The following is a 14,242-nucleotide window of genomic DNA, read 5'->3' as shown; positions in this document are numbered from 1 at the left end:
AATCCTGTCCTTCAGGATGTATGCGCTTCTCCCCTGCTGGTCTTCAGCATCGTTTGTCAGCAGAATTGAACTACCTTACTGCCATTGAAGAGTCTGTACGACAGCTTTCAGATGTGGAACGAGTACGAGGCATATCACTGGCCCAGCAGGAGAGCGTTTCTTTGGCTCAGATTCTAAAGGTAGTGGGAAAAATATTTCCTTGTATTAGTGCTTCTGATTTGATTAATTTTCTTGTAAGATTAAAAAAAAATAGGATGAAGTATGCTTTTGTCTTTCAAAAGTAGTTCCAGCAAGTGGCTAAGGCAAATAAGCTCCTGCATTTACCTTCTGTGCTTGAAACATGTTTTTCTGATCTATAGGCCCAACAGCAGCGTCATGAACGGGACATAGCTCTTTTGAAAATCAAGGCTGAAAACGAAGCTTTAAAAAATCAAAGACAACTGGAAGAGACAAGGCAGAAGGCAGCTCAGGTAATGCGGCTCTCAAAAAATATGAAGTGTGTAAGAGGCGAAGTGTTGTAAGTAAATCTGTGCCTATGAATGCTCTTAATCTGAAGCTGTGGTGAAGGGATTTAAATTAGTTGGGGAAAAACAAACAAATAAAAAAAAACCCAAACAACTTGTGGTGTCAATTTCAAACTTTTTTTCCCGGGCTTATAGATATGCTATGTTATACTATAGACAGTACTATACTGTCGGATTTACTATAGGCAGAAAAATTTCGAAGGGCTGGACTATTATGTTTTTTGCATAGGTCCATGCAGAGACACTGCATCATCTGATCCAGTCACGACGGGAGGCCGTAGAAGTGCCGCAGGAGACCATGTGCAAGGCTGCAGCCAAACAGGTGGAGACTGCACTTCTCACTACAGATGCGGGTCACCAGGTCCGTGAGGTGAGTTCCTGAGTGAAATAAAAAGCTGTTTTAATTTCGCTGTTGCTTTAGATACTGCCTCTAGGTTATGCTCTGTTCAGTAGAACTTCTTCATGTTCATAACATGCCAAATAATAGGACTTCAAAGGAGCATTTCTAGCATCACTACTTAGAAGTTGGTTGGCAGTCCTAAATCCCTGATTGTGTTTCTCGTGATCTTCCTGCTAACTACCCATGCAGAATTTTGTTATTGCAGGACAGAATGGTGATTGTGAGCATAACGTCTCTAATTTGTAAACATTATACTCCATCAGATTGAACCTGTATCTATTTCATACAAAAATCACACTGGAAAAGCAGGGAAATGTGTGAGCAAATTTAAACATGGAAGTCTGTACGATGTTGGAATTTAAACCTGTTGCTTCCATTGCAGTGAAAATAATATTTTTACTCTTTGAGTATGATGTGTTTTCTAATGGAAATTAAATGTTTTCTTTCATGTTTTTAAAAACTAATTGTAATAATAGGTCCAAAATGCTCTGTTGCATGGAGATCATTCTAGTGATCAGAGGTTAAGTTGACTAGAATGCAATATAGGTGATGTAATGCATGTCTATAACTTCACATTAATAATTCCACTCCCCATAAGTTAAATAATATATATATATATATACAGAGCATCTCTTAAAATCAGAATTGAAATGTGTGTAATTACAAACATCTCAAAACAGTCTTGTGCATTCATTCAATATAAATTGCTTGCAAGAAGGACAGTCTTCTCAAAAACACGTTGATAGTTAGAAGCTCATTGTGTTCCTTTGTTTGTTATTGTACTCAGATGACAGAGCTGGCACGAACCCAGATCTCAGATACTGTCAGTGCTCCAGCTGCTCCAGTCACCACTTTGTTTGACCACCAGCGACAGCATCACTCGGAGTTCATGAAACAACTGAGAGCCCGAACTGATACAAACAGGTTTTGTCACATGTTTCATAACTTGGGAGGGGGGGATGTAAGATTTGTTAGTTTTTGCTTCACGTACTTTTAAAGAAAACTATAGTATTTCATACTAACCGAACATTTAAGAACTTAAATTCCAACTCTGTCTCCTTTATATTGTACCTCGAAGAAGAGATACTAACTGATTCTTTATGGCTCTTTATAAAAGAGTAAGAGAAGATGCTCTAGGTATTTCTTGGGATGATTTAACTTGTCTAGATTTTAAGTATTTTCTTATAAATTTTAGCTATTACTACTTCTACTAAACTGACTAAAGCTTATGGAATCTATTCAGTATTTAAGACAATGTAGATTTAACTTAAATGCTTTCTCTTCTCAGGAAATGTGAGACTGCTGTCATGTCACAAAGTAAAGAGGCAGGTGACTCAAAACAGACTTACTCACCAGCGTTTGACAGTTACTCAGAGTCCTCAAGATCAAAGGTTCATGATCGAAGGTAAGAAGAGATTAGGTTTGGGTTTTTTTTCTGTTTACCTGCTGTAAATAAGAACTACATTTTGAAAATGCTTGCAAAGTAATTTTGAGACATGTTGTTCCCTTGTTTGCTTCTTAAAGAGAGAAAGTGGGTATTAAACCTTAACACTTCTGGGATGTTATTCACTGATGTAATGTAAAATAAATATGTCTAAATGCACAAAGTAGTATCTTAATTAAAAAAATATATGTTTTTGATGTAACAGTAGTACCAGCAGTCGCCAAGAGAGTCCTTCTGTTCCGTCTTCTAAAGAGAATGAGAAAAAACTTCCCCGTCGTGAAAAGATAACTAGCAGCATTGAAGAGCAGGCTCATACTGGTGCGGACGATTCCTTGCCGAGTGATAGTATTTTATCACTGCCAGATGAAAAAGGTTAGCTGTATTTGTATGTAATGAACCTGAAAGTGGTAAGGGGAGAGGCAGATGCTTCTTCAAAGCTAGTTTGTGAAACAAATGAGGGAATGTGTGTGAAGTTTGAGTCCCAGATGAATTGGTAGTCTCCTAAGCAGAGGGTAGCATAGTGAGATTGGAATATTTTGAGATTCTGCACGTTGCAGTGATGGAGTCTTACCTACTTTTTGCTGTGGTAACTGTAGCTAGCCAGACGTTTACTTGCTGAATGTGTAGACTGAGCACCACATGTTTTGGTAGACTTAAAATGTATTTATACCTGTATATAAAATTCTGTTAGGTCTTTTTTAAGCTAGATGACAATACTGCAATATGTCCTCTAACTCAAGGCCATTTTTCTGAAAGCAAAGATCTTGTTTTGCATTGGAGGTGTCCTCTCCCTGTCTTTCCTGTCCTTGTGGCTTTACTGGGTTGAGACAGGGTAAAATGACCTGCATGGTACATACTTGAGCATTAACCCGCTTCCCTCAGATTCTGCTTCTGTTGCAACTGAGTATTCCCTGAAATTTGATGAGTCCATGACAGAGGATGAGATTGAAGAGAAGTCTTTTCGGTCTTTGCTACCCTCTGAAAGTCATCGTAGAATTAACTTGGAGAAGAAGCGCGGTACTCGTGATGATTCTGATGAGGAAGTCTCCCCAGAAAAAACCGCTCTGTCATCTATCAAGGTATGTCAAGTGACCATAGTTAAGGTAGATAAACTGTTACTGTTCAATTATGCTGATGAATTTGTTGGGCTTTTCTGTGCTGCTTGTGCTTACAAACTTTGGTTCTTTGAGCATTTGAAAACATAAGAGCATAAGAGTTGTATGAACATCCTTTATGTCACTGTTGTGCAAGTAAGATGGTTTGTTTTGTGGAACAGTCCTTATAGGCCTGTGGCTTTGGAGAAGAATGATGTTTTGAGGTAGATGATAAAAACCCAGTGAATGAATTCTTCCTAGTACTCCTACTCACATCTAAGAGGTACAAGCAGATGCTGCTTCTTACTCTCGTGAGAAGACATCCCAAAACTGTCATGCAGCCCAGGGCAGAAAAAAGTGGTCTTATAGTAGCTCAGAGAGAAAAAACAAATTCCCTTCTTATGCTGAACCATGTGCATACACACAGTTTGTACTTGAAAAAAGCTTTGAAATGTCTTTATTAACAAACCATGCCAAATTTGTCTTGCCATTCAGGAGCTAAGCATGCCTTTCTCAGGAGGGCAAGATAGTTTCTCTAAATTTACTATGGAGATGGTAAGACAGTACATGAAGGAGGAGGAAATGCGAGCAGCTCATCAGTCCTCGCTACTTCGGCTCCGGGAGAAGGCTCTGAAGGAGAAGACAAAGGCTGAGTTAGCTTGGTTGGAACACCAGAAGAAGTAAGATGGCGTTGAATATACACTGTTGCTAACTGATCATTTTCTTATGAAAATCTCCTACTTACGTTTTTTTGGTAATACTTTTTTTCTACTCCAGTCCTCCCTGGTTAAGTATCAGAGGTTGAACAAATTTTCTCATGTCTGTAATCTATGCAAATGTTATTGTCATTTGGAAAGAACAGAATTCAGTTTGTAAGTGTGCTTTGATGTTTAAATTGATCGTGGTTAGATAGAAGAATTTCATAGACACAGGAAAATATCCAATATTTGTTCTTAGAGAAGGTAGTTCCCATCCATTACTCCACAAGTCTTAATTCAAGAACATATGTACTCTTCTGCAGATGAAAAAAAGTAATTTTAAAGGGTACCAGGCTATTGTTGTTCACTTGTGTTGTTGGTTTGTTTTTTTTGTTTGTTTGTTTTTTCTTTATTTAATCATCTCTTCCAATCTGTTTGCAGGCATTTGCGAGACAAGGGAGAGGATGATAAGATGCCCCCTATTCGAAAGAGGCAGCGTGGTCTTCTGCTGAGACTACAGCAGGAAAAGGTAACTGATGCTTTCTAGGAAAATCCTATAGAATCTTCTGTGATGCTTTGGCCACTGTAGAAGTTAAGAACTGATAGCTCTGTGCCAGGCTTTTGGATAGAAAAGCAGCATTATTTCTCACCATATAAAAATTCACCTTTTGATGGTATTTAACATGTTGTTTTAAAGGGTTCTTCTATATCAGTAATCTCATGAGTTGAGACCTGAGTGTATTAATTGTCTGTTCTCTGCTGCTGAAATTGCAGGCTAATTACTTCATCACAGTTTTGGTAACTTTGATCTCATATTGTGGACACTGAAAGTTTCAGAATGTGTTGGAGAGCTGTCTGTCAAACTTACTTTGCTTAATCTTTTATACCTAAAAGGCAGAAATTAAGCGTCTGCAAGAGGCTAACAAGGCTGCTCGGAAGGAGAGACAGCTAATCCTTAAACAGCAGGCAGAAATAGAACGAATCCGTCAGACTACAATGAAACTGCAGGAAAAACTGAAATCTGCAGGAGAAAACAAACTCGTAAGTGTTCTGTACAGAAGCTGGAGTCTTCCCTCTTTGACTGTGCAGCTGGTATTTGACTCAACAACTAGCTTAAAAGCTAGTAGATTACATCTGCCACTTCGGAAATTTATCTACTCAAATTATCCTGTATATTCCAGCAATTTGATTTGTTTAATTTCTTCAAATCGTTGTTTGAGGAAATGCATATAGAAAAGTATTAGAAAATGTTTTAACTAGACAGTAGACAGGAAAGAAGGTGACAGGCTCTTTAGAAGGGTCTGTTGTGATAGGGCAAGATGAAATGGTTTCAAACTAAGAGGGGAGGTTTAGATTGGATATAAGGAAGAAGTTTATTATAATAAGGGTGCTGAGGCAGTGACACAGGCTGCCCAGAGAGGTGGTGGTGCCCTGTTCCTGCAGAAAACCAAGATCAGGCTGGACAGGGTTCTGAGCACCTGATGGAGCTGTGGGTGTCCCTGTTCACTGCAGTCCCTGTTCACTTGGACTAGATGGCCTTTAAGAGGCCCTTCCAACTCAAACAATTCTGTGACTCTGTGTTGATTCTCAAGCTTAAGTAATGACTTTGGGAATATCAGCTTTTGGATGTTTGAGTCTCTTGGACTCTGATTCTGTTAATCTGATTCTGTTTATCTGATAAAAGAACTAAAATGTAAGCTCCAAAAACCTAAGCTTGCTGCTTTTTGTGTTTCAGTGTTATTAAACAAAGTTTCTCACATCTTCAACACTGGAACAGGTTGCCCAGACAGGTTGTGGATGCCCCCTCCCTGGAGGTGTTCAAGGCTAGGCTGGATGGGGCTGCGAGCAACCTGGTCTGGTGGGAGGTATCCCTGCCTACAGCAGGGGCTTGGAACTAGATGATCTTAAAAGTTCCTTCCAACCCACACCATTCTATGATTCTATGATCAAGACTGGCTAATAAGACTGGTAGCTGGCTGAATCCTTACAGTACATGAAATCCAAAATTCTGGAAATGCAAATTCAGTAACAATGAGAGGACTGGTTTCCTGTTTGAGTAACTGAATTCTTGTAGGATCTTTTGTTCTAGTTACAGTCAAGGGAGAACTTAAGTTGTGGCAGGAAAAAGAGTACAAAAAATGATGTCTAATGAAAAGAAGTTGGAGAATAAAGCTAAAATATGTAGGCAGACAGACTTAACCTGAAGTGCTGTTTGATGTAATCTGAGGATAAGTAAGATGGGTTAACACAGTTTAAAAATGAATTCTAAAAAAAGGATAATTTTTCATGCTTTTAATGTTGGGTGTTTTTTTTTAAACATACAATTGCAGGAACTTCACAGTGAGGATGACATCAAGCAGAGCAATGGTTCTAGCCCGCTTCCAACTGATGCAGAAACACGCAGCCCTTCCCCAATATCAATCTCCAGCAGTGAGACTAGTAGCATCATGCAGAAACTTAAAAAGATGCGCAGCAGAATGGATGAGAAGTAACTAAGTTTTGTTTTCTATTACAAAGCTTTACTATTTTAATGAAAACAAATCATTTCAGTCATTATCTGCACTGAAAATGGTTATCAGAAAGACTACAGCGGTATTGATATCATACACAGTGATGTCTTTTCAGAATCAGCCTGAAAAAGAACTGATTATGAGCATTGATAGGGCTGTATTAATCTTTGAAGAGAGTATTTTATAGGATATGGTTTTTTTTCTTGAGTACAGGAATTCGAGTCAGTAAAAGGATATTGGTTTAAGAGATTATGGTATCTGTACTTGGTAGGAAAATGGATTGACTTGAGCTTAACAACGTGACTTGTCAGGCTTCTTACAATGAAATACCTTAAGGCAAATGATCAAAGTGGTGCCTATATCTTGTATTTCTCCCTTTCACTTTTATATATGTGGTTCATGGAAGGTCAGGGAGCTTGTGTGTGACTGAGAAGATAGTAAGACCTTTTATTTTTCTTACATGGTCCACAGGTTGGGAAAAAAAAGCTGACAACAGCTGTTAGTCTTCAGAGGAAATAATCAAGTTATGTGAAGTCTCTGGGTCTGGACACTAAGACTGAATCTGTTGATTTCACCTGTTAAATTGTTCTGAATCAAATAAGTTGTTTCTGTACCTCTTCAGTGCAGGAATTACTTTGTTTGCTTTAAGCATTTCAAATGTGTTAGCAGTGTGTTCTCATTAGTTTGAGGTACTCAGTTCTTATTTGAGAATAACCCATTTGAAATCTGACCTGTGCCAGTTAACCCCACATAAGAGTCTCTGCTTAAACATTTTTTCTTAACTTAGAACCAAGGTAGGTCACTACATTTTAGTTTGTGTGGTGATCTTTGTAATGTCCTTTCTCTTGCACCTCGTAGCAGTTAGAGCAAACATCAAAAAAGCAAGCACTGCCAATTGTAAAGACAAGCTATCTGTGGCTGCTTAGCACCCTGGTTGCTTGTAATCATTTGGGAAGGACGTTTCCTATACCTGCATATGTTTGTGTATGCTGGAGAACATCAAAACAGTGAGAGAGGATTGGTGTAAATAGTGGGGGGGAAGGAAGAACAAATCCACATTCTATTTAAATAGTCTCCCTGTTCAAGCCTGAATTGGATGTTTTGTTATTCAGACTCTTCTGACAGGAACTAGTGGACTGAAAAGACAAAATCACAAATGACATTTCAAGTTTCTGAAAGACCATATTTCTAAAACTCAACTCCTAGCATTCCAAGTTGTGTGGAAAGCCTCACTTTCATAACAACAGACTTTCCCTAAGTATGTGTTGAGGTTGGTAAATTGCTTAAGAGGGGAATCAGAAATAGGCTCAGAAGAAAGATCTTGGAAACCTGCACGGAGATGGCCTGCAAGCAGAGCAAGTTCTTTGTCTTCATTTTCCCTCAGTTTCAACATACAACATTTCGAATGGTAATACTGTGTTACAAAACTAAATCACAGCTTATGAATTTTGATATCATATTTATGCTAATACTGTAAAAGATTACAAATATATTTGTGTTTATGTCTTCCTTTGCCACTTTTTTTCAGGTAGCCTTTCTTAGTCAGTATTGTTTCTGAAGTCATTGCTTTATTCCTAAGCAACACTTGTAATTCCAGTAAGAATTACATGTTGATAAATGAATCTCTGTAGTACTACAGAGGATAGTAATAGATAAAAAGTATGTTTTATCCTTAAGAATAATTGCAAGTCCAAAATATTTGTCATCTGGGGTATATGTTTCAAAAGGGAAGGCATCAGGATTTCAGCTGAAGTAATTACCGTGAGGAGCATCAAGTGGAAGTTGTACTTGTTTTTGATGCAGCATATGTGGACATGCACTTTTGATTTTATAGTTTTGTGTGATTGCTCTACATGTTCAAAGTATTTTGTGTAAGCATAAGTAATTCCCTAAAACTTCAGTCGTCTTGATTGTATAGCTTTTGCACACATCTTGCAGGTTTTCTTGATAGTGGCAGCTGTGCTTGTCGATTAAAAAACAGTGCCAACTTAGTACCTAATTTTTATGTCCTTGCTTATAAAATACCTAAGAATAACATAATATTTACTTAGAGTGTATTTAGGGAACTGTATGTTTGAAAAACAAGTTGCGTGATCCTGCAGATGGAAAGAAGCTGAATGAGTAAAATACAAGAGAACTAGAGAAACGCTTTCTTATCTGTGAGACAGCTTTAATATCTCTTCTGTTAAAAGGACAACAAAAGAGTTGTTCTGTTTTAATTATAACTCATGAATCTGCATAGCCTGCATGTGAACAGGAGCATGCTCTGTCAAAGAGAATTAACCCTTCTGCCCATGCTTGCTTTGCATATGCAGCTTTAATGATAATTTGTACAGCAGAAGATCCGATTAAATGCTCATTTGCTTTTGCTTTCTTTAGTATGCTTCTTACCCTGCTTTGTAGTTGCTACAGAGCTGTGCAGAGCATGATATTTTGCTATGAATATGATAATATGCTAGGAATTGGCTTAAAACAGTCTTCCATTAGAAAGTAACATTTTAATCACAGTGTTAAGTTTATGTAGTTTAAAAAAATATATATAGGCATTATCTTTCTGCAGAAATGAGAGTGAGTATTCTGAGACCAAGTCTGTGCTTTACTGCAAAATCAAAGAGTAACTGGCAGTTGAATACAGATATATTTCAGACTTTTTTTTGTTTGTTTGCCTGAGTTTCTTTAAATAAATTCATCCTTTTTTAAGTTTCAGACTGGCAAAGTTTGTATATATTACAAAAGCAGCACTCTGCTTAATGCTAATAATATTCTCTACTGAGGATTAGAATAGCAGAAGTTGCAAAAGGCTGAGGTAGAGATGTTAACAGGTGCATGTGGAAGTTTGGATCAGGGTAATAAAACTTCAAAAAATTAAAGAAAAATAGAGCAATGTGAAAGTAGCATGCCTTTAACTAACAGAAAATGAAGTGTTATAACTTATGCACAAGTGTATGTGTTCTTATTACCTTCTGCATAACAATGTACAATTTTTCTACCCAAGGTGTGAGGTTAAATGCAATTAATTTTAAAGTTCTTTGCTAGATGCTGTCCTTTTCTCATTCTTTCTGCCTTTTTTTTTTTTTGCTTAGTTTTAAACTCTTCCTCCTTATTTTGTAGACACTGCTCTCCTGTTCACTACTTCTTCTCTGTCTTTACGTCTCACCACTGGGCCTCTCTCAGTGTCTGTTTTCCCAACCTCCACCCCAAATTCCAGCTGTATATCTACAACCAATTGGTCAGGTAACTGTACCTTTCTCAAGTGATAGACTCTTTGATAGAGCATGCTCTGTTCAGTCCTAAAAAGTGAAGAGGTTCTTCATCACTGAACAGCTTTGACGCTTTTTCCACACTGGTTCCAGATTAATCTCTTGTTCCTACTGTGTTCTGAGTAGCAGACAGACAGTTCACTTTGCTTCTGCTGTCCAGTTGCTACTTCAGAACAGCTGTTGAAACTGCCTAGTTTGGTTTTAAAATCTGTGTGTATTAGATATAAATGCAGTTCAAGTATAGGGTAGTGCTTCCAGGTTGTTATTTTTGGAATAGGCAGACCAAATATGTGACCTTAGCACCAGATAAATAGCTAGACTTTGGAAATTACGATGATGTAATCTGAGTGCTTCTGCTTCCCCTTTGCTCCTGTAGATTTCCTGCCTTGAAGATACCAGATGTGGTTCATGCTTTTCTATTTCTTTTCTCCCTGTGAAGGTGCCCCTGCTGTTGAGGATGAATGGGTACCCTTGGTGTTGCAACTGGAACCCTCTAGACTGTAGTAAATGCTAAGGCAGTATGCATGCTACCTTGTGATGGTTCTGACCTTTTAAACCCCTGGGTTATAAAAGGGTCCGCATCTTTAGCTATGCTCATTTAATCCTCTTCTTTATAAAGCACGAGTGTTTGAGCCTTCTTTCTCTCTCTTTAGTGCTCTTTTTGACCAGCTTGTAGTTTTCTTATTAGTTGGTCTTTGTATGGTGATTAGTTTTATGATCATTTAGTTAATTCTGCTCTCCTGCTTGTGGCCTCCTGGGTTAATTCATTTGACATCTGCTGTTGAAGAGTCTTGCACCGTCGTATCCATTTATTTCAGCCTTTCTCTTGAACTTTACTCCACCTGGACTTGCGTCCCTCAAGATCCTGTCAAACATGGAGATCCAGGCATTCTGAGATGAATGAAATGAGATGAAACAACTAGTGAAGGAAGCAAGAAAAAGTTTGCATTGAGATTATTATAGTAGTAATGACCTACATAACAAGTTCCAAATATATGACCTACTAGATTAATTGGAACTGATGCATATCTGAAAGTGAGAGCTGATAAGTCTGGTAGTGCTAGTGAAAGAGAACGTAGATAAACATGGCTGTCTGTTGTGTATGTAGTGCAATTACCACTGGTAGTCTAGCTTCTTAATGTTATTAGTCTGTCAGTTTTCTGTAAGAGTAGATAATGTTTGATGCTTATCTATAGGAAGTGATTGACAAAATACAGAAAATCCTAGCATCTGCTAGCTGAAAGGTGGTGGGTATTCCAGACTGATAGAGGTGCTGCTTTTCATCTGCCCTTGCTCTAACTGTTTTAAAGAGGTGTGTGTGCATGTCTTATTGGCTTCTGAAACTTTTATCTTCACATCATCACTTTTCCACCTGATCTGAATCTGTCTTAAAGAAGGAATCATCAGAATCTTAATCTTTCTGATGAACTGCCAGCTCACTTTACCTGGGAACAGAGTGAGCAACACTGAGTGAGGAGACAACCAATGTCCTTCAGCAGGCAAGACCTCCAGCTTACCCAGTTGGCCATTGCAGTCTGTATATATAAAGGTTGTTTGAAACATGGGAGATCAAAAAAGCACAAATGGTATTATTAACTGCTTTGTAGCTTAAGAACATCAATGCTAAGTACTTGGATTGTTTAAAAAATTACAAATTATAAAGGCACTTTCAAAGAAAATTCTCACAGGACTTTGAAGACTGCATTTTTAGGCACCAATTCTGTACTTCTGTACCCATTTGAGCCCTCTCTCTAGCTGGCAAAAACCATCTTGTTTTCAAAGAGCAATTCTGTGACATTCAGAATGTCACTGCAGGGGATGAATGGATTGATGTACACTCTTCTCTAGAGTTGACATGTTAGAAGCATGCACAGTTGATATTGACCTTCCAGTTATCATCTTAAAGACTGAATGCTATCTTCTTGATAACTTCAGTATCTAGATGTAAACTAGAGGTGGTTCTGTTCAGTGGCTGGCAAAGAAAACTAGTATATGTGCACAAACTTATTGATGCTTGTGACATTTTGCATTGATTTCCTCATTTCTGAGGTCTCGTGCATAATTTGAGAAATCTTTGTCACAAGTCAAAAAGATGTGCAGATTTGCAGCATGAGCTTTCTTTCTTTTCTTAGTTTAAACGAGTAGCCAGGTCTGTTGGTAGGTAGGAGAGCAGTCCTCCATCCTTACTCTCTTTATGTTGTCAGCTGATGATTAACATTCCAAGTGTGGCAATCCAGAGATGATACTCAAAGGAAGAAGGATAAAAGCTCCAGTAATTCCAGTAAACCTTCCAGGTGGATTACTACTACAGGAACACCTCTTCTAATTAGTTATTTAGAAAGAACTGTGGGGCATCTGGGGCCACGATATTTCTCTGTCATTGGAATTAGCAGAAAGATAGGTTCATTTTTCAAACAGTCACTGCTTTCTTGAGGGTTCCAGTTTCATGCCACAAGTACTTCTCATGCTCTAAAATTAGGAGCTGACCCCGTTCCTTTTACTGAATATATTATTAGCACTTTTAAAGATGTTGAAAATTCCTTGAATGTTAGCAGCAGTTTTACAATATCTTGTAGACTTTCTTTACTGCAAAAAAAAAGTGTTCTCTATGTGTCAGAAATGTGGGAGACAGTACTTAGTGTGGCAATTTCCCTAGAAAACAATTGGAATAGCTCAAATTCTGGAAATTGTGGCAATAGAGCATCTGGTTTTGGGGGTCTTTGACTGTCTTCTGCTGTGTCTGTCAGGTTCCTAACTAAACGAGAACAGAAGCTGATGCAGCGTCGACAGCATGCTGAAGAATTGCTGGAGTGGAAACGTCGCCTGGATGCAGAGGAAGCAGAAATACGGCAGATAGAAAAGCAGGCTTTGGCTGCCTGGGACAAAGAGCTGCTTAAAACCAAAGTAGCCAAGAAAGAACTGGGGGATCTGAGAACTGAGCCCAAAGGTAGTGGAAACTTGGGGAGGAACTTAACGCATATAACGCAAGTCAAACATAATCTGGCAGAATGGTTGCTTAATGGTTGCATTTCTTTTATTCTGTGATCTTGTGGTGGTTCTTTTCTCAGTTTCTGCAGTTTGTAACTTTCAGTTACAGCCCTGTTCTTTTTATCCCTATTTTAAACCTGGGTCATACATGAATTCCAGTTTTGCTGTATATCTTCTCATGTGTTTCTGCATACAATTTGATATCCATTCAGTTTTTCAAAACAAAAATATTATATGATCTTTTGCTGATATTATCCTGAACGTACCCCTGTTAAGTAAATGTTTGAAGTCTGCAACAGTACTGAAGTATGCTAGGATGTAGTTAGTATAAATTACACTATTCTGAGAGAAGAAGTTCTCAAATTTTAGGGGCTTTGGTTTTATCACTCTGTCTTAATTCGAACGTACTTTGAGCATGAACCACAGAAAATTGTATTACAATGGGAGAAAGTAATGAAACTTCAGGGACTGTTCTCAAAATAATACTTTTTCCCCTCATTGTTGAAAGTGTGAGATAGGTTCACTGAAGGTACAAAGGGAATTTACAATTATGTCCTATTACACTTGCCACTGAAAAACCTCGTGGATCTTAGGCATCTGGAAAAACACTTTAAAGATGTTATGTGTGCAAGTCACTAAGTTCCAGCGAGGAAAAATTCAGCATGCTGAAGACAGAGGCATGGATGAAAAAACACATTTACTTTCTGTTAATTGTGTCTACCAGTAAGCACTGGAGCACGGCCCTGCTTCAGAAGAAGTTCCTCTCCCTAGCTTCTGCTCAAATATTAAATAGTTCTTCATGGCTGCTTCCATAATGCTGTGACTCCTGCGGAATTTAGTAAACAGGAATATTGAAAACCCAACTTATTATTTTACTTGTTGCCATTTGAGAGACTCATGATGAAATCATAACATTAAAATGTTCTCTGCAGCGACTGTAAAGGAAGCAATCAATTCTAAATTCAAGATCTGACTTGTAGATTATGTGTTCCACCGTGACTTCTTCAGACTAATAGTGACTGTTGCTGTTGCATGGCTAACTGGAAGGACAGGTTTCTCTAATAATCTTTCTGGAGTATGTTGTCTGGAAAATGTTAGAATATTCTGAGGAGTTTTTTTTGTTTTGACATTTGGCAATCACTAGGACTGTTTGGTAGTCTTAAATCATAGTTCTCTGGTAAACATTCCTTTTTCATACGAAGTATTTCAGAGTCAATGTCTAGATAAATGAAATAATGCATACCCAGTTGACTTATATTGATAGCAGTTACTACTTTATATGAAGACGATAGTTACTCTGAAGGCATCTAAGCCAGTGAAGTTC

General features: G+C 38.0%; 1 protein-coding gene across 6 annotated transcripts in view; it reads left to right on the top strand.

Moving 5' to 3' along the window:
• The window catches only part of CEP350 (centrosomal protein 350), a 65,759-nt gene that overhangs the window by 30,528 nt on the left and 20,989 nt on the right, over positions 1 to 14,242 (top strand). For 4 of the 6 annotated variants that reach the window (XM_046898219.1, XM_015290494.4, XM_046898220.1 and 1 more), the window contains exons 17-29: positions 16 to 179; positions 360 to 470; positions 754 to 894; positions 1,712 to 1,848; positions 2,213 to 2,329; positions 2,574 to 2,740; positions 3,251 to 3,447; positions 3,958 to 4,142; positions 4,602 to 4,689; positions 5,055 to 5,201; positions 6,491 to 6,648; positions 9,782 to 9,904; positions 12,678 to 12,877. In XM_046898219.1, coding sequence (XP_046754175.1) covers positions 16 to 179; positions 360 to 470; positions 754 to 894; positions 1,712 to 1,848; positions 2,213 to 2,329; positions 2,574 to 2,740; positions 3,251 to 3,447; positions 3,958 to 4,142; positions 4,602 to 4,689; positions 5,055 to 5,201; positions 6,491 to 6,648; positions 9,782 to 9,904; positions 12,678 to 12,877 — 1,935 coding nt within the window. The remainder of the gene's footprint in view (positions 1 to 15; positions 180 to 359; positions 471 to 753; positions 895 to 1,711; positions 1,849 to 2,212; positions 2,330 to 2,573; positions 2,741 to 3,250; positions 3,448 to 3,957; positions 4,143 to 4,601; positions 4,690 to 5,054; positions 5,202 to 6,490; positions 6,649 to 9,781; positions 9,905 to 12,677; positions 12,878 to 14,242) is intronic. The other 2 variants (XM_046898222.1, XM_046898221.1) reach the window with 1 other exon arrangement.

This window comes from Gallus gallus, chromosome 8 (assembly GCF_016699485.2).
Source record: "Gallus gallus isolate bGalGal1 chromosome 8, bGalGal1.mat.broiler.GRCg7b, whole genome shotgun sequence".
Taxonomy (NCBI): Eukaryota; Metazoa; Chordata; class Aves; order Galliformes; family Phasianidae; genus Gallus; species Gallus gallus.
Note: the sequence above shows the minus strand (reverse complement) of the source record. Positions and strands in the feature narration are given on the sequence as shown.